Source organism: Cryptomeria japonica, chromosome 7 (genome assembly GCF_030272615.1).
Source record: "Cryptomeria japonica chromosome 7, Sugi_1.0, whole genome shotgun sequence".
Lineage (NCBI taxonomy): Eukaryota > Viridiplantae > Streptophyta > Pinopsida > Cupressales > Cupressaceae > Cryptomeria > Cryptomeria japonica.
The window spans coordinates 202,278,375-202,306,042 of NC_081411.1; the positions used below are offsets into that span (position 1 = coordinate 202,278,375).

The 27,668-nt window shown below is 32.0% G+C and overlaps 1 protein-coding gene across 1 annotated transcript in view; it reads right to left on the reverse strand.

Annotated features, from left to right (window-relative positions):
* Nucleotides 1-4,007: 4,007 nt before the first annotated feature.
* LOC131048238 (peroxidase 73-like) overlaps nt 4,008-27,668 on the reverse strand; it is a 55,392-nt gene continuing 31,731 nt past the window's right edge. Inside the window, exons 2-6 of the mRNA XM_059208409.1 lie at nt 10,762-10,789; nt 7,142-7,293; nt 6,571-6,765; nt 5,768-5,933; nt 4,008-4,436 (exon numbers count right to left, since the gene is read on the reverse strand). Of these exons, the coding sequence (XP_059064392.1) occupies nt 4,042-4,436; nt 5,768-5,933; nt 6,571-6,765; nt 7,142-7,293; nt 10,762-10,789 (936 nt within the window). The 3' untranslated portion in view covers nt 4,008-4,041. The remainder of the gene's footprint in view (nt 4,437-5,767; nt 5,934-6,570; nt 6,766-7,141; nt 7,294-10,761; nt 10,790-27,668) is intronic.

The window sequence follows — 27,668 nt, forward strand, 5'->3', positions numbered from 1 at the left end:
CTAATATGAATACAAGTGTCAATTTTTATTTGTTTAGCATTGTAAATTACATCCCTATGTAATTTATTTGTTATATACACCCTATTTTAGAATTCTTGGCCTTTTGTACTCGAAATAAATGATCCAACCCAATTTCATATCTCATTTTATCTTCCCCTTTCCATTTTTGACCCCAAGTCCTAATTTGAGGCCACATTGGAGGGAGTAGGGTGCCTAGGGAGACTTGCTCCCAGTAGTGGGCCAACCAAGGTGCCTTGCTCCCAAGTATTTGGCCCCAAATTTAAACCACTTAATGTTCATTTTGGTTAAGTGAGAATTATTTTCTCATGTCAGACTTCTCTGAGTTTTACACCCAAAAATTCTTGGGAGAGTTATATAAGAAAGTATCAGATTCCCTCATTTTGGTGAATAATTATGAAATAAGAAGGACAAACAATGATATGATACCAATTTCATGCCTCAGTTTCTCAAGAGAAAGACATCAAGCATCAAGGAATTGAATATTCACAGTAATATGCAGATCTATACATTTGTGATGGCATCCATGGTCTTCTCTTTTTAAAGTCAAATACAATCAAGTCAACATCAAGCATCTTCATGAACATTTTTCCTTCAAGAAGGTTTATGAAGGTATAAATATTTATTTTTTCAGTTCTAGACTCTACTACCTAACATCATGCTTTCAATTAAATTTCAAAAATTGGGATTTAACATAGGCAAACCCCTTTGTACCCAACATTTTTTGGTTTTCTTTGTGTAGGAATAGGTGACAAACTGACAAATCATGTATAGAATGAGAAAGTGGAAATATATAGTGTGAAATTCATCAAAGTTGTAACTATTAGGAGCTTACTGAGTAGGGCGATTCAATCCTAGGAGTAATCTGAGTTGGATTCCTTGCTCCCTCCAGTTTTTCTTGAAATTAAGTTTGTACATTAGTTACAATCAGCTCTATCACTTTTTCTTATAGAATCTATTTGTTAGTTACTAGTCTTTGTGTGCATGTCGAAAGCTATGTTACAACCTATTTGGACCTACTTCTTGCATTCTTCATTTTTAATTGCATAGTCATAGTCCCTACACAACAAAGGCATAGTGAATCCACTTTGTGCTTAAGTCATCTCGAACCTAGTAGATCATTCTCCTTTCAATGAAACCACATAGACAATGAAATACATTCCTTGTTTCCAGACATAGACTTGTGAATCCTATTAATACTACCTTACACTTTTCTTAATTGAATTCATGTTGACCCTTCCATGTATGAAGAATCTATTAAAACAAAAGTATCAAATGATACTATGAATGAATAGATGCATGCAATTGAAAAAAATAATACAAGGAAGTTAGTGCACCTTCCTAAGATAAACATCTAATTGGTATCAAATAAATCTATATAGTGAAATAGCCTGAGGGTTTTGTGAAAAAATGTGAGGAAATATTAGTTGCACAAGGATTTGCAAAACTACCTGAAATAGATTATTCAAAAATATTTTCTCTAATTGCAAGGTTTGATACAATAGAGATTATATTGGATATTTTTGCACAACACAAGTGGCCAATTTATCAGATGGATGTAAAATTAGCCTTCTTCAATTATTATATGGATGAGGAATTCTATGTAGAGTAGCCTATAAGCTATGAAATTATAGGAAAAATAGTTTGTTTACAAGTTGAAGAAATAACTCTGTGGGTTGAAGCAAGCTCCTTGTGCATGACATGCATTTGATTGACAATTATTTCTTGAAGAAGGGATTCCATCAAAGTCCATTTGTGCCAATCCAATATATCCAACATCTTGGTAATGATATTCTCATATTTTTTCTTAATCTTGATGGTCTTATTTATATAGGTAATAGCATAACTCTCATGGAGAAATTTCAAGTTGAAATGAGGCAAGAAATTGAGATAGTCAATCAAGAGCTCATGCATTATTTTCTTGATGTGAAAGTGCAAAAACAATCTAAAGGTATATCTATTTCTCAATCTACATTTTTTTTTGATCTATTGAAGAGATTTAAAATGTTGTCATACACTCCATTTCCACCCTTGTAGCCCTTGATGAAAAATTAACCATGGAAGATGGAAGTTCCAAGGTAGATGCAACCTTATATAATAGTTTGGTTGGGAGTCTCATACCTCACTACTACTAGACTAGATATTATGTATGATGTGAGACTCATCTCTCAATTCATGTGGGATTGACATGAAACTCATTAGGAAACTACAAAAAAGAATCCTAAGGTATGTAGGTGGTACACAAAATTTAAGGATTCATTATTCTCCTAATGAGTAGTTGGTTACACATATACTGTAATTGGGCTAGTTCAATAGATGATAAAAAATCCACCCTTGATTATGTTTTCTCATTTTGATCTAGAGCTATTTCATAGAGTAGTAAAACATAAGTAATTGTGTCTGTCTCTTCCATAGAAGTAGAATACATTACAACAACACGAAGTTGTCAAGAAAATTGGATTCAATGGATCTTCATTTGGTTCAAGAATATCCAATCACTTTTTTTTTTTCTTACAATAGAAGCACTATTGCAATGACCAAAAATATAATGTTTCATGCAAGAGCCAGACACATTAAGATCCACCGCTATTTCATTCATAATTTAGTTCAATTAGGGCAAGTAGAATTGTAGTTTTTCCCTACATCTAAGCAAGTTGCTAACATATTCACCAAATCACTTCTTAAATCCATTTTTATTGAGTTGGGGAACTAGTCGGGACTCATCTGTATTGCTCATCCAGGGGTAGATTGAATACATGCATGCATGCATTATCTTGACAATGACAATTGAATTTTATTGATTTTTTTTGCATAATAAATTGCATGTATGTGCAATAATATTTAGTTTATTTTCTATTTTTACATTGTAATTGAAATTCAATTTACTTTGTTTTTGACTAATAATAAAACTTATCTTTTCATTCGTTCTTATTTTGAGCCATGTAAAAGTGTGTTGAGTCATGTAGACTATTGCATGGAGTTTAGTCTCCTTTATTTAGTTATATAGATAATAGCTTTTGAATGTTGTTAAATAAAGTTTAATTAATTCTTATTTTGTGTGTTTCATATACATAAGTCATTAACAGTTATTCAGTAATACAATTGTCTGCACAATTCAAAGTAATTTTTATTTAAATAATTTTGCAGTGATCAATGTTCTATGGTTGAATGTGTAATTTCTCTATTTCTGATCTAATCATTAATACAGTAAGTGTTAATTTGTCTTCTCATCCTTTAAATTCTTCCTTTTGTTTGTTGCTGTCCTTTTCATAATTCCCTCTCAATTCAGAACTCAAACTTACCTATCGAAATAACTTCACTATCAAAACATTAATTATTGTTGTTGTGCAAGAGGGAGGAAGAGGTATATGGATCCCAAGAAGATCTTCAATGGGCTTCTCTTTAACAGGTGGTTGTTGATGGGCTCAAGGATAATAAATTTGCAACAAACATCATTTAGCATGAAATGATCTATAAACCTTTGAAAATTCTAATATTATGTTCTATAACTCAAAAATTATATATATATATATTCTTAACCTTAAGATATAAGATTGAGACACAGTTCCAAATATATTAAAAAATAATATCAATATTATTTACAATAAAATATTTAACTATCAAATAACAAAATTATAGATTTGTAACTTCCATTTATTAAGAACAATCCAACTATTTGATGGTAAAATCTATCTAAAAGAACTTATTAGATAAAAGAACAATAAAAATCATAGTTATAAATAAATACATCCTTCTTTATTTGTATTTAAAATCTTGGTACTTATAACTCGATTAATTAAATGAAAGGAGAAGCAACACAAGCCTCCCCTGCTTCCAGGAATTGGCTTATTCTTCTTTCACCATGCACAGTCTACCTTTCCATCCAAAGGAAATAAACACACATTACAATAAATGCGTGATTTCCAAAATCTGCATTCTTAGTTCTGATCTACAAACGCCTTGAATTTAAGACACATTTATTTCAACTATTAAATTGATTGAGAAATCTAAGAATCAGCCTTACTAATTGAAAGCGCTGCAATCTTTTCTAATTTGTCCTTGATTTCCCACCTTAACACCAATCCGACCCATATTTGTGATTGCATTTATGAAGCCTTGATTAAATGCAGAGACATTCTTTGCATAGAGTTGAACAGTTTGTTTGGACCGTCCGTCTGTGAATAATACCTCATCAGAAGTGAAAAGGCCCTTACCATTTAGGAGATTTTGGTAGTAGACATTGTCAAATATATTAGGAGTTGTAGGGTCCATATTAATAGCAATGGTAGGATCCACATTTTTTGGACACATTCCTTGTAGTTGACTCGCATAAGTAGGATCCAGAGTGGGGTCAATTGGAGTGCTATAAATTCTGCTCGAAAATTGATTGCAGTGAGAAAACCCTACTGTGTGTGCCGCTGAAAATAAAGAAAAAAATGATATTAGTAAAACATGTTTAGACCAAATTATACGTATAGAATTCTTTATTCTATAATATAGCCCCGCTTGTTATTGTGTTTGGCACCCTTTTGTAATAGGATATGAAGTATACCTAACTCATTTAGATTGTAGAGAAGTCATGGATCTGACTATTGCCTCTGCGTGAGTTGATTTTGAGCCTCATACCAGGCCTACTGATTAGATTGAGGCATGCAAAATTTAATTTTACCTCAACATTTAGAAACGTAAGAAACTACCTAATGAAGTTTGTGGAATTTCGTTACAGCCTAATTAACGCTTTATCAAATTCGTTGATTTTGGTTGATATTTTTAGGACACAAAAGGATAATTTCTATAGAGCCAAGACTAACTTTCAAGAAAAAAAGTACAAACTGAAAATCACAAGGGATTTGAAATTTGTCTTTCTAGTTTATTGGACTGCACAAGAGCTGGTAATGTTTAAGAAACTAAATTAAGGACATAATGAAGATGGAAGGTAGACAATTTTTAGTGTTTTTAGTGTATATGTTTTGTCTTGGCGTTTGTTAAATTGCTTTGTGATGTGTCATTAAATAAAATGAAATGAATTGATGTATCATAGAATGTGATTGGAAATATTGATCTTAAATGTTGTTTCAAAAAAATTTTAATCAGTTGAATTTAGAAACAAGACGTAATAATAAAATGAGATATTTTTAGAACAAACAAAATTAAGATTGTGTCATTTATTTGTTACAAGATCATCAAAATGAAAGTTTATTAATGAAGTTGAATGGTTTCAAGTGATTTCATTAGAGATTAAATCTTGTTAAGTGTAACATTTCAGGATCATGAAAGATGATGTTGAAATTATACCCTGTATAACTTTGACAAAATGAATACCCCAAATTCTTACCCTGAACTACGAAGTAAAACCTATGCTCCCTATTAAATATGGAAATGATTGTATTGATTTGAGGTAAATGTTTACTTAGTAATATTTCCCTTCAACAATGACTCCGAGATCTAAGATGGTAAGAACTATGAAAATTTAAATAAAAGAAGGAAAACAACTATCTAGTCCTTAAGATTATGCAAATTTTGACTTGAAGTCGCTTAAATTGTTTCTCGATGTGCAATCTTAACAAAATGAAATATGTGGAAGTTTCTCTAAATGTGAATTAGTGAATTAGGATTATTTCGTTCATTTTCCATAGGGAACATCAAATAAAAACTTTACTGGCGACAAGATTCCCCGATCTGGATCCAAGATAGTAAGAAATAGAACTAAATATGAATACAATTGTTAGAAGCTGGTATAATATGTTACCAGATAGAGAAATCAGATCTATCAGAGATAAGCTCTTGTTGTTGAAGAGAGAGAGCAACTGATCGAGATTGAATGAAGACTTGGGCAGGTTTCCACTGACTCTGGATGCTTGAGATATGAGTCCATCTCTTCTCCCCAACTCCACGCTATACGTTGGGCCTCCAGCCTGGATATAAGAAAAGAAAAAAAGTAGTTTTGTTCTTTAAGCATTCGGCTATTGAAGGAATTAATGAATATGCAAAACAGATAATCAGATTCATTTTAAGGAAATAGGTTTAATTCTTTAAGTACGCTAGCATTTATAACGTAAAGCATAGTGCCCTAATAATTTCTATGGTAGCAGCAATTGAATTTAATATGACGTTAAGCATATTGCTATATCAAATGTAATTTAAGACAAGTGCCTATGCAAGAAAGAAGGTTTGAATCCAGCAGGTAATTTGGCTAAAGCATGCTAGTGACAGATAATGAAAAGCAAGATCTAGATTAACACAAAAGCATACAAGGCCTTAGAAGGGTATATGAAGTTACATAAAAGCCAGAGACCAGAAACATAAGCCTGTCATGGGTAGTCTTTGCGTAGGAAGTTCTGTTGAACTCTATATAATATAGTGGCACTTCCTAAATTCATTCAAATCCATCCTATGCGAATGTTAATGCACCAGTTATCACATTGCATGTCCATGACTACATAGACACAAATCGTGCATGTTTCTATTGGTGTGTTAATAGGTAATTCAAATTTATCCTACATGAAAAACTCCTTAGGATTCTATTTTTACATAGTTTTGAGCATTACTCACCAGTCGTATAACATCTCTGGTAGCAATGGCTAGGATATCAGCACATGACACGATATTAGGACATACGTTCTCTACAGCTTGCTTCGCTTTGATTACAGTATCAAATCCATCCCCAGCCAGGGACAAGTTGTCTGGAAAGTCTTTCTCCGCCGTATTGTTCGCAGTAGATTGGATAATCACAGAGGCGTCACATCCCTATCGCACACAAAAATGTAACAAATTATTTGGCATTACTAAATTCACGAGATTCATACCGTGGCACAGGATTTTAGTACTAGTGGTCACATTAATCAAGCACATATTTATACAATGCAAGCTTATATTTCTAGGCTTAAAAGTGTTACACTGACATTTTTAGGTTTAATATGTTGCTTAAGGTGTGTGGTCACACTAAAAATACATTTGTAAACTTAAAAATGTTAATCACTTAGAATTGCCTAACATTCGCTTAGCTTAATATGTTGCTTACTCAACTATTACAAGCTACAATAATTTAAATCATGTCTTACAAAATGAAAATTTGGACTTCCAGGGACACACAATTGTCTGGAAGATGAAGAAATGTGCTTACCTCAACGAAGCAATCATGAAAAAAAAGCCTCAGCGTCCCAGGAACAGTAACAAATGTCTGATTAAATTTCAAACTAACAACATTTTTTACAATAGCCTCAACCTTGGGACAGGAATTGGCATAAAAATTAGTACTAAGCAGGCTTGATTGAGCTGAACCTTTAAAAATGAACACCCCCAACAATACCAACAAGCCCAGGCTCAACTTTCCACCCATAGTTAACAGTACTTACTAACTGATTCCTAGAAAGAAATTGTATTGAAGTCCATAAACTTTAAGGGCATACTAACTGGATCTCAAACTTCTTTCAAGACAACTGTCTAAGGCAACTTATCACTAGCAGTTGGTCATATGCTGAAACGACCCACAAGCTCCCTCTCTTCCCAATCTCCTCTCTCTGTCGGTCATATGCTCTTCGGTTGGTTGAATTTAATTTATAAAGATAGCATAAACCAAAGACTCAGAGGTTGTGCCCGGTCGAGGAAATGCTTGCCCTAGTAGGTATAAGAATCACAGTAAGTAGCACGAATTGATTCTTTTGCTATTGCTATCGAAAGAGATGATCAACTTCATAAAAAAATAGATAACAACAAAGCTACAATACCGGTACTCCTAACTTATGATTGTTTTCTCTATCCATACAACCAAAATTAGTGTCTATCTACAACTGATTCCATGCACAAATACCGTGTGCACATTGTCTATCATGCTTCCTATCAAGATGCTAACATTCAACGCTTAAAAAATTGGAAGAGGCATCATAAATACATTGAAATATGAATAGAAAAATTAAAAACATTCGTTTGACATATTTAAATAATTAGGCACTTGTAAAATTTTCTTAATTTACAATTATTTGCCAATGAGATGGTGCTGCAGCAGAGAGAACGGATCATACTGATAATCTATATCGACTTGTAATCAATCAATGCCAACTAATTCAATTTATATATGAAGTAGCTGCTATGTTCGTTAGATTAATAAATTGGTCTGTTGCAATCGATTCATATCCTATATACAAACGTGTACGTGTTCTTCTTGGTATAAATTATGTGCAAGAATCTTTAAACAAAATATAATTAATAGATTTTATATGAGGGAGACATGTTGGTGCTCCACGCCTATGTGAAAAGTCAACTCTATTTATTTGGAGCTTGAAGTACTTATATTTTATATTTATTATTCTAAATAGAAAATTGGATTCTTTAAAATTATTAAGTAAACTAAATAATGTTTATGATTTACATAAATAAATATATATAATAATAATCTAAATAGGTTTGTGTATTAATTCATAATTAAAATAAATGTTAGATTATTAATCAAGATAGGTTGGTATGCTAATGTATATTTTAAATTAAGTGTTAATATTTTAAATGTGAATATATTGGATAGAGACATTTAGTTCATTGATAAATAATATATGTCTTGGATGAGAATTATGAACCTTAAGTTATTATAGCTAAAAAATGTACTCTCTTTATTAGAGATATGCTTAAAATATTACATATAATCTATAGTTTGTTAGAGGTCAAGTATGTATTTCTATGTCAAGCATACACATTTAATAGATTTGTCTTTTACATCTAACTTCAATCTTACAAAATTTGTAGTTCTTCTTTACTGTTTTGTTAGATGACCTTTGTCTTATCGTCTCCTTTTTTATTTATGATGATTGGTGGTATTCAAAATAGTTACAAAAGGTTGCCATCATCTCATAAAGAGGAATCCCTCTCATAGGTCAACCCCTTGAAATATTTATAAGATATGAAAACATCATAAAAAAAAGTTTTAAAGTGACGTATGTAATTTTTTTCTTCTTTAAAGTGCACCAAATCAAATAATTTGACTATTTATTTCTCATCTAATAATTTAGATTGAGAGAGGACTTATGGATTCCAAAAAATACTTGAGGATGATAAATCAATGTTTATAAATGCCTTCAAATTCTCACATTATTAGCTTCATATTTGACAAAATATGTGCTTAATTAGTGTTATTTACTATAGTTGTTATAGTTATATTTTATTTGATGGATAAATAATAGGATTATAAAATGTACAAATCTTAGTTGTTTGAATATAACATACACAAGTAAAGTAAAACATTCATTAATACACCATTCACACATGTATCAAATCATATAACCCAATACATGTTGATTATATTAATATACAATATCCCTTTATATCTCTACTACAATCTCTTGATACATCATACTTTTATATCTCTATTATGCACACTATTTTTTTTCATTAAATATATTTTTTCTTATTTATATCTTCTTCTATTATTATCCTACTTCTTCTCATATGTGCTACATATATGTTTACATGTATGCATATTATTTATATATTCCAAAGTTCAGAGAAGCCAAAGATGCTTTCATCAAGGCATTGAAGAGACAAGAAAACACGAAGCTTGGAAAGGTGGTAGCCTCCAAGACATAATATCTTTTCAATCTAAAATATCAAGATAAAAGTAAAATACAAAGTGAGGGTAAATGCACAAAGTTGAGTCCACGTAGAGTGGAAGTTTTGAACTTAGCCTAAAACACAAAAAATGTGTTGAATGAAATGGGATCCCATTTTGCTTTGGGGTCCTGAGCTAAAATTTGAAATGGGATCCCATTTCAAAATAAAATGAGATGCCGTTTATTTTATATTTTATATTTTTTTTAATATTCAAAATGACTTCTTTATACATGAAATATAACATTTAAGTATAAGTCACATCTCAATATGTGTTTTTTCCTTTCTTATACATAAATTTTAAATTGGATTTATATATTGACATGATGTTTGAGAGTGATTTCGAATCTCCAAGAGTTAAAATTTACAAATTCTATAATTTAGAAGATCTTATAAATTTTCAGAAAGACAAATTCCAGTAATCAACAGGCTCGTATTAGCATTTTCTCACTCACTTTATCTCACTCTATTTATATTCCTAGGGCTCTAGACCTATATCTCTCCATATCACTCTTTCTTTATCCCCTCTCTACCTCTCTACCTCTCTATCTCACTCTCTCCTCTCTCTCCCAAAATCTAAACCTATCTCTCTCTCTCTCTCTCTCTCTCTCTCTCTCTCACACACACACACACATCCTTAACTCTCTACTCTCTATCTCCTCTCTCTATACACAACCTCCCCTCACTCCCTATCTACCTTTATTTCTCTACATATACTTTTCTATCTATCTTTACATATATTTCTCACCCTCCCTACTAACTTATCTTTCTCTAAGTACATCTCTCTTCCACCTAAGATCTTTGTCTCTCTCCATCTCTACCACTCCACCCCTCCCATCTTCCCTCTCTACTTTTATCTCCCCTCTATCTCCTCTATATCTCACTCTCTCCTATCTATCCCAAAATTTATACCTCTTTACCTCCCTCTCACATCCTTAACTCTTTACTCTTTATTTCCTCTCTCTACACACATCCCCTCACTTTCTAGCTACTTCTATTTATCTACATATACTTTACTATCCCTCTCTACACACCTTTATCTCCCTCCCCACCAACTTATACTTCTCTAAATCTCTCTCTCTCCACCCCTCCCTCCTTCCCTCGCTAATTATATCTCCCTTGTATCCCCTCTCTACCTCTGTATCTCACTCTCTCCTCTCTCTACCAAAATAAAGACCTATATCTCTCTACCTCTTTCTCATCCTTAATTCTCTACTAGCTGCCTCCTCTCTCTCTCCACACCTCCCCTCACTCCCTACCTACTTATATTTCTCTACATGTACCTCTCTACCTCTCTCTACATACCTTCTCTCCCTCCCTACTAACTTATCTTTCTCTACATATATCTCTCTTCCACTCTCTCTCTCTCTTTCTCCCTCTCACCCTCTCTCTCTCACCAATCCTCCTTCCTTTCCACTCTACTTTTATATTATCTCTATCACCTTTCTACCTCTCTATCCCACTCTCTCCTTTCTGTCCCAAAATCTAGACCTATCTCTCGACCTCTCCCTCATATCCTTAACTCTCTACATTTTGTCTCCTCTCTATAAACTCCTTCCCTCACTCTCTACCTACCTCTATTTCTATAGATATACCTTTCTATCTCTCAAAATACCTCTCTTTCCACCTATGAACTTATTTTCTCTACATATATCTCTCTTTCACGCTCTTTATCTTTCTCCCTTGGACCATCCTCTCTCTCTCTACCTCTCTACCTCCTCTCCTTCTCACTCTCTCACTTTCTACCTATCCATCTCTCTCTACTTATTTCTATCTCCCTTCTCCCTCTCTTTCTATCCATCCCATCTCCATATATATTTCTTTATCTCCCCTCTCATTCTCTCTATCTACCTCTCCCTCCCTCCTCTACTTTTATCTCACCTATATGCCCCCTCTACCTCTCTATCTCACACTCTCCTCTCTCACATCCTTAGCTCTCTACTCTCTTTATCCTCTCTCTCTACACAACTCCCCTCACTCCCTACCTTCCTCTATTTCTCTAAATATACCTCTCTATACCTTTCTCTCCCTACCAAATTATCTTTCTCTATATACATCTCTCTTCTACCCTCTCTCTCTTTCTCCCTCCCATTTTCTCTACCTCTGCCTCCATGTTCTCCCTGTCTCCATCTCTACCTCTCCACCCCTCCCTCCTTCCATCTCCCCCTCTCTACCTATCCATCTCTCTCTACTTCTATCTCCCCTCTCTCTCTCTTTCTATCCATCTATCTCCCCAAACACTCTCTTTATCTCTCCTCTCACTCTCCTTACCTACCCCCTCCCTCTTTTGTCTCCATATCTACCTCTCCACCCCTCCCTCCTTCCCTCTTTACTTTTATCTTCCCTACATCCTATTTCTACCTCTCTATCTCACTATCTCCTCTCTCTCTCTCCCCCCCAAATCTAGACTTGTTTCTCTACCTCTCTCTCATATCCTTAAATCTCTACTCTTTATCTCCTCTCTCTCTACACACCTCCCTTCACTCCCTACGTACCTCTATTTTTCTACATATACCTCTCTATCTCTCTCTACATACTTTTCTCTCCTTCCTTTCCAACTTATCTTTGTCTACATACATATCTCTTCCACTCTCTCTCCTTCTCCTCCCCACCCTCTGTCTTTCTCTACCTCTCCACCCCTTTCACTCTCCCCATCTCTACCTATCCATCTCTCTCTACTTACTTATATCTCCCCTCTCCTTCTATTTGTATCTAGTTATGTCTCCAATCACTCTCTTTATCTTCCCTCTCACTCACTCTATGTACCTCTTACTCCCCCCCTCTCTAATTTTATTAAGAGTGAGTGAGTGGGGAGATAGATGCATAGAAAGAGGGAGAGAGGAGATAGAAATAATTAGAGAGACATGGATATATAGAGAGTGTGAGATGGAAGGAGCAAGATATTGTGATGTAGAGAGAGAGAGAGAGAGAGAGAGAGAGAGAGAGAGAGAGAGAGAGAGAGAGAGAGAGAGAGAGAGAGAGAGAGAGAGAGAGAGAGAGAGAGAGAGAGAGAGAGAGAGAGAGAGAGAGAGAGAGAGAGAGAGAGGGTCCAAAGAGAAAGAGAGAGACGGTGGAAGAGATATGTAAATAGAAAAATATAGGTGGTTAGGTAGAGAGGGATAGAGAAAGGCATATGTAGAGAAATTGAGGTAGGGAGGGAGTGAGGGGAGGTGTATAGAGAGATAGGTGACAAGGTGTAGAGCATAAAGGATGTGAGAGAGAGGTAAAGAGATAGGTCTAGATTTTGCGAGGGAGTGAGATAGAGAGATGCAGAGAAGGGATAGAAGAAGAGTGATATAGAGAGAGACTGGTCTAGGCTTGAGTTGGATAAAGAGAGTAATATAAAGAGAGAAATAAAATATTGATAGGAGCCTACATTATAACTCATAGAGATCTGGAACCACTCTAATCAATATATACATGAAATAGATCTTAAAGTACTAATCACATTTAAATATGAAGGAAAAAAAACCTATTGAAATATTTTTGATTAAGATAAACAGGTTTTACAGGGACCCGAAACCCAAATCCATCAAACAATAAATCGAGTTAAACCAAAAACCTATCGAAATGTTAATTTTACTTAAATGTTACATTTCATGTATTTTATAGTATAAAAAATAAATAATACAAAAAATAAAAGGGATCTCGTTTATGAAAGGGGATCCCATTTTAAAAAAGTTAAATACTAGCTCATTGATTTTTGCTTTAGATTTCACTTTGGAAAAAGGCTTAGGGAGATGACCCTTAGCCTTGGATCTGGTTTTATCTCCAACTTGAAGGCTATGTTAGTTTCCATAAAAAATATTAACTTTGGATATATACTTGAAGACCCTTTTTGCATAATTTTTTGAATAAATTAAAATCCATTATAAAAGAGACTATATAGATTCCAAATATGTATTTTTTAAAAATTGGATTAGTTTTTTAATTTTTAAAACAATTCTAATGAAAGAGGTCTGTAAACTTAAACAACAAGGTTTCTCATTTTTTTTCATAACTTTTTTGTTTCTAAGAATGACTTTTTTGTTTCTAAGAAGTTTGAATTCTTTTTAATATTGCATCAAACTAGAGACCATTTTATGCACTTTAAAAAAAATAAAAAAATGATAAGTTTAGTTCAAGTCATTTGTGTCGTACATAAGACTTTTTCAAAACAACAATTTTGCCTAAAAAAATTAACAAAAAAAAATTACAAAAAAAAATTCCTCATCAAAGGTGATTGTGTTAAATTAATTTTTGCAAAAGGATTAAGAAAAATGCTTTCATTTAGGTCAAATTATTCTTGTTGTACATGGGCATGGTATGGTCCTTAAAAAGTCACTTTTAAACTATAGGTTTTAGAAATGCCTATTGAAACTTAATTTGTTTCATTTGGGTATTAAAATAAATTATATATTTGAAAACTAGACTTTGAGCACTACATTTTATAGTATTGAGTCTTTCCGAGATTCATTCTGTAAGTGATTCAAATTCTTAGGTCAATTGGGAGCAATTCTTAATGATAGGGAAAACACTTCCACTTTTTGGCCAAAAAGTGGACTCAACTTATTGCACACACCTATGAGAAATATGATTATCATTGGTAACACACATGGATAATGAAGAACAAGAGGTATGGTGTCTCAGAATAGTAAGATCCTCATATTGTTGCTAGGAACCATATCAAAAGAAAAGTCACGATATCTAGAAATAGTAAGATTCTCAAACTCTAAAAAGGAGTCATGTTACAAAGACATAGTGCATGGCCTCTAGTACTAGTAAGATCCTTAAATAATTACTAGGATCCATTTCCACAAGGAGTCACAAGGCTAGCAATTTATACTATGCCAGGTTGCTGATGTGTAAGGTGAAGGTATCACAAGGGCTAGCAAGTTGTGATACACTAGGTGAGCTTCACAAATTAACATTACAAGGCCAATCTAAAATCTATATTTATTGGGAAATCTTGAATATGAAACCCCAAAAGGATGTTGCAATAGCACAAATAATTTTATGGTGTGTGATCAAAATGTACAACCAATCTTGTGATGTGTGCACAAAGTGGAATAGAACGTAGAATGTATGCCCCCAATTTAAAGTAGTTTCATATACCAACTATGATAATTTTCCTTCTAAGTACTATACATTAAAAAGAAAGCATTTTGAAAAAATCAAATTTCCCCAAACATAGGCAATCCAAGGTGATATCCATTATAAAACAAGATCACATAAGGGATCAACATATTTGGATCAATATACACATAATGTCAATAATGCATATATTTATGTTTATTTTGAACTAACCATATACCTTAAATAAAGAGGAACTATGAGTAAAAAGGAGGAAGAACACATAACAAGGTAAAAAGGGTCTTTTTGGGTCAACATGGAAGAGACCAAAAAGGCCTCAATACCTTGCATTGTCCCCAAAAGATAGCATAAAAGAGAATTTGTGATATAAGATTACAACATGTAAAATAATGTCACAATATGATTGACCTCTTTGTATCCTTGTGCCAATGGAGCTTCAAAGTCATCCATAGACAACCTAATAAGGAAAATACATGTACCAAGCAACACATCATGGGGAATCAAATCACATAAAAGAAAATACACTAGAACAAATAGGTATTGCACCAATGAAGTAGTCTAGCAATCAGTTGCTTCACAATATTTCTCATAATTATAATGAGACTGTGGGAAATATGCCAATGGCAATCAAAATAGTATAGTACATGCAGATATTTCTAGTTACAAACATGGACCATTTCCTAAGTAAGGATCACTATAAGTATCATGTGTAGCTAAAATTCATGCTTTAGAAAATATCAAGGATAACTTAGAATCATTTTTCAATAATTTCAACCATTTCATCTAAATTTATCACAATAAGCGATTTAATAGGAGGAGGAGGAGAAGAGTCATTTATAATAAAAAAATTAATATTTTTGTTGCGTTGGCCTAGGTAGAGCTCATCTTTAGAGTGAGTAAAAGTAAGGAAGGATTAGGAGGTGGGGCTAAATCAACATTCAACTGATTAAGAGAGAAATCACTTCTTGTTATAAGATTCTTGAGCCTTATCATAAATCTTTGATAATGTTATTTTTCACTAACATTTTTAGTTTTAGTTTGAAGGTTTTACAAAAGGAGCTAGGATATCACTCAACATTAGTTCTTTTATTTCCCCCTTTTTAGGAATAGGAGGAAAAGAATTATCCTCTGAAAATTGAGAGATACTAGGAGGAGGTCCAATTTGTGTTGGGTTCTTACCTCATTTTCCTTTATAGAATGATAGAGGTGGAAACATAGCATACACAATAGACACTCTAGGAAGAAGAAGCATTTTTAGTCTATGATATGGTTCATTTATTACCTATGGTGTAGGAAGAGTTTCTTAGGTATCCATAGAAATTATAGGATCATTAGGGGTATAAATTTGAGTGGATTCTAAGGAACTAACTAAGGATAACACATCTATTACCTTGGGTTTAAAAATTTGGTTGGAAAGAATCAAAGAGTCTTCTCTAGTTCAAATAGGTTGAGGTTGTTGTGGCCAAAAGTAGTCAAGCATAAATTTTCTATGTCTAAATAAGGGTCAGAACCCATTATGTAATATAGTAAGCATGTTTCATTCAAATGAGAACTTCAAATACTTACGTACTATAAAAGGGACTAATTTAATGAAAGTAAGCCAAGGATGACCCAAATTCACATGGAATTAGACTGACGTAGGGATAATGGTAAATAGAGTATTTGAGATTTAATTCCCAACTTTAACTTGATGGTCTATAGATATAATGTTGGGACAAGTGAAACTATCATGCATCTTAATCAAGAATTTATATCTATCATATTGTTTGTAGCTCATATGTATAAAGAAATTCTTTGATAACAAAATTAGCCATACATGCTAGATCAATGAAAACCCCACTTGTGAAATTTTCATTAACTCTAGTAGTTATGTATAGTCATACATCAAGTGCATGAATTTCATTATCACTTTGGGTAAAGGTAATACTAGGTCCAAGCTTTGTCGTAGGTTTCTCTTATTAAGGAAAAATTCTATCACTTTTATTAGATGTTCATCTTGGTTGTATTGTCCATCATTGTGTATATAATTATAATTAGAATTAAAAGCATTTTTGAATGAGATTGAAAAAATCTAGTAAAAAAATTTAATTTTGACTAGGAGGTGCTATGGATTCATTCCCTTTATCATTCACAAAATCCACTTATATGATATTTGATTTAATGTGATCTTGTACAAGTCATGCCTTAGATGAATAAATTTCTCAAGAGCATGTCTAGGAGTACGATGATATTGACAAAAGGTCTTTGCATGAAATAAAGGAGATAAAGTCTCTACCGGATGTATGGGGGGAGTTTAATCAATCTGTATAACAATTAAAACATAATAGAATGTAAGGACTTGAAAAATTGTCTAAAGTTGTGATTCTTTTTTCTGGGAGAAAAGTGAGCTAGAATGAGAGCTGTTGTAGTTGGAACTTGAGTTTTACCAATATTAGAAGAAATAATTTTTATCTAAATGATTTTTTTTCATTTACTAAATAGTTGGTAAGTTTGAGGAGCCTATTTAGATTTGTTAACTAGATTCATAAATGATGATCCTTTATACCAACTTATTGAAAATTGATTATCACAAAACAATATGCACAAGTATGTGAATGATGACAATTTCATGAATAAAATCTCATCTCTAATATGAATTTGTAAATTTTCAGGAAAAAATATTTGAACATAAACATTATCAAGAAAACAAGAAAATTGTGAATACAATGTTTGAAATTTACGTATGAAATCAATCAATTTCTTTTTCAAACCTTGTTTGAAATGAACCAAATTAGTTAATGTAACTTGTGGCCCATTATTATTTTAAAAATGTTGCATGAAAATTGATTAGCTAACTACAAAATAATGTTAATTAAATTACAAGGCAAAGAACAAAACCAAGCCAAATATCAATTGCTGAATAAAGCAATAAATGCCAACACATGAGTATCAAGATATATTTTAACATTATATTTCTCAAAACATGCTACCTTTGTGTGTTGTGGGTTAAGAATGTTAATAATGATGTATGGAAGTGGGATACTTGTGCAATATGATGTAAGAGTTGGTTGGTATTTGATTTGGATGAAGGTGGCCAATTGTTATTGTAATAATGCCACATTTTTCAACAATTGGTTTATGAAAAAATTAGTAGGTGAAATGGCTTATGAAATTTTTTAATTTGATAGTAGGTTGGAAGGGACATTATGGCAGGTACGTGGAATATTATGGTTTTTTAGGGGTGGAAATGAATGATGGTTAGTTTGAGAAAAAAATGGGATAGTGGCAGAAGGTTGAACATATTTATATTTATTGATAAGATTAGGCCCAGTACTAACCTAGATGACATTAACATTTTGCATATTGGCTCACACAATAGAGGATGTGTGTGTAAGAATGAATGCTATTGTTGTACACATGGGTACTTGGGTATCAAATTGGTTTTAAGGAGTAATAAATTCAAGCACTTACATTCTACTAGCTATGGCCATAGTGTTTTCATTGACTATGTGAGATATGCTATATAAAACATCTTCACAATGTGAATCCAGTAGTATCAATCTCTCTAGACTATCAATAAAGGGGATAACCTGTCTAGCCAAGTGTTCTATACTTATAAATTATTGAACTCCTTTTAATTACTTGTCAATAATATTTGATTATTCACTAAATAATTGGAATCAAGGGTCATCCCCATCATGAGAATCATGAGGGGAATGGTTTTTAGGTATATTATGTAATCTGTGTGTTAGACTGAGGGGAGATTGCTCTCCTAAGTTACTTAGTGGGAACAACTCAACATTCAACTTAGTCTCAACATCATTACTAGTTAATCCATAAGAAGCTACGAGTTGATAAATTCTTCTGATAGGGATATCAAAATTGGAACAATGGATTATTAAGCTTAGAAACAAGTATAAGATGGATAGAAAGACCAACTACTTTCTAGATATCATTAGAGGAAAAGTAGGAGAAAATGAACATAAATTAGTTTATGTTCTCAATTTTTTGGACTCTTCTAAAAAAAATATTGTAAATAGAATATAAGCTGATAATGATTCAATCAATTAACCAATTAATTAAGTGATATGAAAGGACAAAAATGATGGAATTAATTAACCAATTGATTAAACTATGTGTAGAAGAAATATTATGTTCAATTAACCTCCTAATTAAGCAATCTGAGATAGAAATATTATGATTAATTTACAAATACAAGAATGTTAGCAATAAATTTTAGAACTAATTATACATTTAAATATTAAATTTATGCAAATTTATCAAATATAAAAATCAAAACCAGAAATTATGGAAGCACGGACAGATTAAGCATTTGAAAATGCAAATTAAATATTATGCAAGCATAATACAATATTAGGTTTACCAAAATTAAATATGGTGGAAATGAGATCCTAGCCTAGGGATGAAAACTAAGGTCTCAAATTTCTATTATATAGCATCAGAGAGAATAAATAAGGTATAGTTGTAGTCCGAATAGGGGAGTTGAACACTTGGATCTATGTTCCCATTTTGTGGGGAAATAAATATGATATTATAAAATAAATATGCAAGATATGTTGTTATATGAAGCCTAATCAGATTTGAAGGTTAAATTCTCCCTTCTTCTATAGGTGTGGTTTCCCCCCATATTTTTCAATAGGGGTTTGGGGGTAGTGCCTCCAAGATGGGGTCAACAGGTAGCATCCCTTGCGGGGTTAAGGGGCACCGCCCCGCAAGGCCAAAAAGACTTTTATGATTTCATAAAGGCATCGGGTGTTATTTTCTATTGGGTGACATGTTGTAACTCTAATTTTGCAACTGACAGAAGTCTTGATAAAAAGGCTTAGAAGGGTTAGGGGTTTCGGTAGAGAATTTTGTAGCATTTTGTAGTGGCTTTGAGTTACAAGGGGATTATTGGTTGTTGTAGGTGAGAAATTTGTCTGAGATCTTATGAGAGAAGATCCAGATAAAATTTTCCACCCAACAATGAAGTACCTACAATGAGCATGCATGCAAAAATAAAATGTCTAAACTAATACACACACATGCATGCAATGGGAATTTACCTCCATTGTAGTCCAATTTATCAATATTTCATATTTAATGACTATTTCTCTCAGATGTAGTTCTATGAAAGCTGTGAGAAAATGGAGATTAAAATGATTGCAAAGAAATGTGAAAGTGAGTATATGCAAGAAAGCAAGATCAAACTTAAAAAATGCAAGATCTTGAATACAAAAGTCATGGATCCCAAAATGGGAGAGGGGCTCTTCTTAAATAGTCATTCTTAGGTTGAATCTAGATTATGGGATAAATGTGGGATAAAGAAGATGGCTTGAAAGTTTTAATCCCACATGCATAAGGTGGGTGTAAGTGGATAAAGGAGAAAGAATAAATAACAAGTGTAAACTCTTATGCATGTATTTGTCAAAAATGGATAAATATTATTATTATTATTAAATATATAAATGATAAATCATAGAATAATAATATTATTAAATAATAAATGGAATATGGGATAATAATAATATTAATAATGAATAAATGATAATATAAATATTGTTGATGATATATGATAATATTAATAAATTAATGATGGATAAATAATAATATTTAATGCATAGTATTTGATGGAATAATGTATGAAAATGAAGTCGATCCACCTGGGATTAAGATGACAAATCTATTTCTACAGTTGTAATTGGTTTTGATTTCCTAGATAATAATATTGGACTCTTTGTTTGGTGGATGTAGCTCGAGATTGGGTGAACCACATTAAATATTATCTCTTTGTTGTTATTATTTATATGTTTTTCATTCTTGTGTTTAATATTTGTCTGCATATAATTGCTATTTTCTGCATGCAATTCCTAACAAGATCTAGGTTTAATGAAATAAAAATGATAACTTTAAACAAAAACAACAAATTATAGAATAGAAAATAACATAGTTTTCTAGATCTACAAAAGAGGACACATAAATGAAGATGTAACTATAAACCAAACTTGAAAACATTAGACTAGTGTGATGAGAGCCCTAATCTAAGGGTGTTTGTGGAAGAGAAAAGGATAAAATTTACTATCAAGAGGTATTGTAGGTTTGTCTCCTTGAAATTTAGCCAAAAATAGTTGGACACATTTGCTAGATGCCCTAGTCTAAGGGTTTTTTCTTGTTGAAAACCTAGTAATTCTTGTCACTATTTTCACTATACACATGTAACACTCTCTATTGCAACATCTAAACATGCATTGACAAAAATTGGGGAAGAATGGTTGTGTTGTATATGGGCTTGCCTAAGTCAAACCTTATCTTGCTGTTAAAACCTCCATAATAGTTATTTTTTATGAAAAAGAGAGATTTTATTTAGAACAACATAGGCTAACACAATAATGAAAATGGTTGAATTAAAAATTATTACCTCAAATATGAAAATCTTGGCTTCATGGTTCTTGGAAGATTAATGATTGAAAGCTTCTTTAAATATTTGATTACACATTTATGCTCAACTAACTAAAATATGCTTGAGTAAAAGCTAAATTATGTAAGTTATTGTTTGAAATGAGAGGGATTTGCATTTAAATGAAAATTTGTTAGCGTAATTTACTATTCTTTTATATCTTTAGTTCTAATTTTTTATTAATGGTTAACTATGTTCTACACTACATTAATACTTTTTCATAGTTAATATATTCATCATGTTGACTTTTTTATTTCCTCCTCTACACTAATTTGGTATCAAAGTTCTCTCTTTCTCTTGAGTTCCTATGAGTATGTAGTGATCTTTGAAGCTTTGTATGCCTAATTAGAGTGATGAAGAAGTTTTTAGTACTCTGATAGATTGGACAATATAAGTTATGAAACAACTAGTGGTTTATAGATTTACCCAAGTGCATTCTTCTCACATCTAAATGTAGGGAGAATATGTCTAGATATTTTGAGGGTGTAATGGTGTTCATTTCTATTGTTGTGTTTAAATTTTGAGAGAATAATTTTTAAAGAATTATGGTGTGTTTTAATCTCAACAACAATACAAAAGACATGATTACTATGTGAAGAATAAATGATCCGCAAAGTTATCTGGTCACCATGAATAGGAAGCTATCTAGTGTTGTTGTTGTGTGAAGAAAGCCTAAATTTATGTTGAGAAAATTTAGATTTGTTTAAGCTTCCTATGTTTATTTTATCTTACATGGGATCTTCCATCCAATGCATTTCACATCCTTTAGTTTACCATTAGCCAACACCAGTGTTGCAAAAAGTTTGTTTAAAATAAGTTGATTAATTAGTGTAAATCGTTGTATTTTTTTCTTTGACTAGATTATTAGATAATTATGGTTAAAAAGTAGCACATTTGTAAGATCTAGTGAATTTGAAAAATTTTAGATGATGACAATAGTGTTGTTAGTAATTATGAAGAAAAAAATATAGTCCAATCTATCATTCATTTCTATTATTCCCTACTAAATTCTCTCTAGAATATTAAAAACTTATAATTGGATGAGTTGATTTAGTAAGTAATTTTGGAGTATTTCTTCTTTGACATGTGCTACCAATCCAAAAAGGTATGTGTAAAGCTCAAACAAGGCTATGATGTTGATAACAAAATTTAGAAAGAATGTCCAAGTAAGCATATAGTTCTCATTGTATGATTCTATCAAGCTCATATAATTTTTTTTTTCCTTGAAAGGATGTATATTCCTAAATAAGGCATGTGCATCAACATACCATTGATAATAATACTCTTTTCGAGAAACATTTTCTTTTTTGGTCTTATCATGTTTTCTCCCAAGTTACTTATTTTATAGCTAGAACTCTTAAAATAACCTAATTATGTCACATGGAAGACAAGTATATGCTCGATTCTCCACTTCAAAGATCTTTGGGAGTTTTTTACTAATGTACATTAGTATAAAAATGATGTAGATGAAAGAAAAAAGTTTCATAAGGTTGATGCAAAAGCCTTGAGGTTGATCGCATTGAAAATCTCTAACAAGGTTTAGACACATGTTGGTGATGCAAAAATATCAAGGGAAGATTGGGATGTCATCTCCACTATTTATAAGGTTCAAAGAACTAGAGTATTATCTTATATCTCTAGTACACACTTTTTACTCTCAATATGAAAGTTAGTGATAAAGTTAAGGACTTACTGTGTTGCATGTCACTCAGATCTATGAGATAATATTATGTTAATTAGAGAGAAGGTGGAGTAAAAATTACTCATCTTGATCATGTTGAGAATTCTTCCTCCCTAGTTTAGGTCTTTTTTCTTGAAACTGAATATCACTAATTATATGGTATCGTTTGAAGAACTAGTGGATTTTATTCAAAGAGAAGAATCCATATAGTCATTACAAGATGAATTCAAAGAGAAAGCACAAGTTTTGAGACGACATGTTCAAAAGTATAAAAAAAAAAGCCTCCCAAAAGACAACACAACAATATTAGAAACCTACAAAGAACAATTGATGGTGTTACATCTGGCATAACAACACACATGACATTGATCACTATTATTACAATGGCCTTACCCAAGATAATTATAGTAAGAAAGGAACATCTTTTAGTGGTGATCCTTGATAGTCAATAGGACATCATCATCGATGAAAGCATAAAGGGTATGTTATAACCTAGTAGGATGAGGCATATGATGAGCATATACTAGATACAATAAATTTTAGCATCAATTAGAATGTGGTTCTTATCTCCAAGAGATTATATCCCTTAAGAGATTTTTGTTGATTAACTCTAGTGCTAGAAAACAAATGATTATCAATCTAGAATTGTTTGATACTTTGACTACTCTACCCATGGTGATCTAATCTTGATATAGATGATAAGGAGTGTGTTGTAGAAGGACTTGTTACTATCATTTTTACTCTTTGGATAAGAATCTATTCTATAACTAAGGTAATATATGTTCTAGGTTTTTTTTTTGTATTAAGTATCATAGAATCACAAAGCTAATTTTTTGCTCATTCGAGCATCCACGTTACAAACTTATTACAAATACCAGCTCCTTTCAAGCACCAAACTAGAAACAACAATTGGAAGACCAAGGGTCACAACTTAGAAATCCACTTTAAACAACCAATGGAAGACCAAGAGTCACAACTTAGAATTCTACATAAAGGTGTCCCTCATGGCAGTTGAACTTGGGTCTCCACATTCATAGCTTAATGCTTTAACCAACTAAGCTCAACCCCTTGGACTATGTTCTAGGTTTAAAAATAATTCTATTTTTTATTAGTCAACTATTGAATTAAAAGTTTACAGAGGAGTTCTATATGAAGGATTATATCAAATCCTATCTCATCTCACAATATTGTATGATCATTGCTAGAGATTTTATGAAGGATCAATTATTTGTACTTGATGCAATCTCAACCTTTGTAGTTTCTCTCTATGCCTCTTAGTAAAATCCACTTCTCTCTAAGATTATATATATGATCATCTATATTTTTTCTCCCTCCATCATCTCAGTTCCAAGGAGATGGTAACATTCCTTCCTCATCATTCCTATTATTTGGCTATATGTTTTGGATGTCTTGTAGGAAAACAAGATTAGGATATGTTTGATTAAAGAACCTTCCATGCTAATGAGTATCTTGAGGTTGTGTATACCAAACTATATGGATATTCCTTCCTTTCAAGGCTGAATATATGTCTAGTTGTTAGTTGATGACTCATTTCAAAAGACATGGGATTATTTTCTCTTGAGGAAAAGGGAAGGATTTTCACACTTTCAGGAGTCGTACCATCAATTTTTATGTGATATAGACAATCCTATTATTCTCCTACACATAGGTTGATGAGGGGAATTCACCTCTAATTTTTTTTTAGAATTATTGAAGAGTGATGACATCAAATAAAATTTGAGTTCCCCCTATAAACCTCAATATAATGATATTGCAAAGTGTCACAAACATACCATCATGGACATGGCTCAATATGTTCTTTCCAAAACCACATTGAAGGATCAGTTTTAGGTAGAAGTATTCAAAAGTGCTATATATATTCTAAATAGATCTCCTACAAAAATTTTATAGGATAAGACGCTAGAAAAGGTATGGATTAGTTATAAACTATCAATCTCTCATTTTAGATTATTTATTTGTATTGCATATATATATATATATCAGGTAATAGAAGGAATTATATTGACTCCAAGGAACTTTAGTGTAACTTTTTTTTGGTTTATATTAACTATAAATCTTTTCCTCTCATGGATCATAAGCCTCAAAAAATTAATGAGAGTTGAGATGTTGTAGGGAATGAATCATAGTTTGACTCCTTGGTCCATAAGGAAGAGTCATTCACCTCCCATAGATTTATCTCATAGTTAGATGATGAGATAAAGGATTCTACTAAAAAAGAAGATGAGCTACAAGCAGCATAATTGGTTGATTTTAGCAATTTGGATAATTATTCTTTATATCAATAATAAATCTATTTTTGAAATAGGTCCAAACCATAATTAGGGAATACAACCTAGATTCAATTCCAAACCTCTCCTCTAGAATTAGGATAAGAAGTTTGACAAGAAATAAGGTGAATCTTGTACTGATGAGTTCAGTTGTGAATAGTAATAAAAATAACATAGCTCAAGGGGTCCTCATTCAATGATAGTGAAAGAAATCCATGGATGTCAAGTATGAATATTTGATGAGGAATCAAACATTGGAGCTTTTAAATCTACCTACAAGAAAGAAACCCATATGATGCAGGATGCAAATGGGTTTGCAAAATAATATATAATGTAGATGGATCTATTGACAAATATAAAGCATAAAAAATATGCTCAATAGGAGGGAGTTGATTATAAGAATCCCTTCGTACCAACTACAAATCTCAAAATAATTAGAGTTGTTTGTTAATTGGCCATGCATAAATGATGAAAGATTCACAAAAAGTGTGTCAAGAGTTTTTTCTTGAAGGGTGATCTTGAAGAAGTATACATGATCCAACCTAAGGAACATAATCCTTAGAAGTTATGTCTTCTAATTAAGTCACTTTATGGGCTTAAAAAAGCCCCTCAAAATTGGTACATAAACATATATATGGTTACTTCTTGCATCATGGTTTCACTCATAGATCCTCCAATCCTAATTTATACTTAAGAAGGAAGGGATAGAGATTTTCATTCTTGTGTTGTCTATGTATAATCTTATGATCACATGGATTTTAAACAATCTCATCTATACTATAGAAAAATGACCTAAAGACATCCCTTAACATGATAAATTTGGGGCTACATAATTATTTTATGGGCCTTGGTGATATGGTATAATGAGCATCATATTTTTATCTACTAAATGAAATATGTCATGACAATCCTAGAAAGAAAATCGGCATGTATGATTGTAAGCCTATATCTACTCCAATGGAGAAAAAATTGCAACTTTGTCTTTTCCAAGGTAACTCATTTCAATTTTATACAACTCTTTATAGGAATCTTGTTTGAAGTCTCATTTACTTGATTTATACCAAGCCAAAATTTATGCTTTGTTGCTAGCTATCTACCACAAAAGTGTTGTATTCTTGAATTCCTTTCTCCTTGATTGTAGATATTTTCTAAATTGATTTTTTTCTACTAATAGGATTGATAGTTTATCTTAGATAGATTTTTAAATGAGAGAGAGAGTTGTATCTATATGCATATTACATGTTTTCAAACTTAATTTTTAGAGAAGACTAAAATCAAAGAGAAAATTCCTACCATTAGTAATGATGGCGTTCATATTTGAAATTTTCCTCCAACTTGTATGGACTAGGGAACTTAATTCCCTAGCACTAATCCTAGCAATTTTAGTTAAGAAAAACATTCTGATTAGGGGAATGCACCAATATTATGGAAACGATCATAATGATAACCATAATCAAGCATTAATTAGGCACAATTAGTAAAATGGGTTCAAACATAGTGTGAAACTATATAAGATAAAATTTATGATATTATATAATGGTACATGAATACTACCTATCATAGTAAGTTTGAGTTGTTGTGCGTACATAGTTTTTTTTCACTTGTATAATTTTGGTTAAAGGCACTTAAATTTATTTAACCCCATGGGGACACATTCTTCCTCACTTATTAATATTTGAAATCTAATAACCTATTTTTATTTAAGTAGTTCCTTTGGTCCCACTCTAACTCCTACCCTTGAGGATCCTTTATTATCTATGAATGAGATGGTACCTACTCTCACCCCATAAGTAGTGAGTGAACCACATCCTAGACTAGGTATAATTTCCCTTCCTTAAGTGTCCAATGTGTATGGTATGATACAACCTCCACCATCCTATGTAAGACAATGAGGAAAGTAATCTACATTATCTATACCTCCTCATATCTTAATTATTTATTTCATTCATGTTTCTTCCTTAAACTATAGAAGAAAGTAGTCAATTGAAAATAGATATTACCCTCTTCTTGTATTTTCAATATTCAGAGGTTCCTTGCATCTCTCCTTTCACCACTAGAGTTAAGGTAATAAAGGAATTGATGTTTGGTGATACGTTAGCTCCTACAAAAGATATAAATTATAACTTATTGAATCATTATGTCAAAGAATGTAGGAGATGATGTTGTTCTATAGTTGATGATCTTACTGTGAGAAGTGAACCTTTCCCCTTTTGTTCCTTCTCTCAAGAAATTAAATATTGAAGATGCGGGGAATGGGATTCAGCAGTTTAAACATGCAAAATAGGAGTGAATTCTAAGCCCCATCTAATTCATTGGAGAATAATAATTTAGGCACAATTTTAGTACCTTAAGAGACCTAGTTTGTTGTGACGAATTATCATTTTTTGATACATAATTATTGCATATGAAATGATACAAAAATAAGGTGAAATGATATTAAATTGAAAATATTCAATAAAATAAATAAGATACAAAACTAAAATTTAACATGGAAGGGAAGATCTAGAAATAAGACATAAAAATGAACTTGTGACTAAAATTTGTGCCTAAAATTGGTTAATATTTGTGCTAGGTGCCT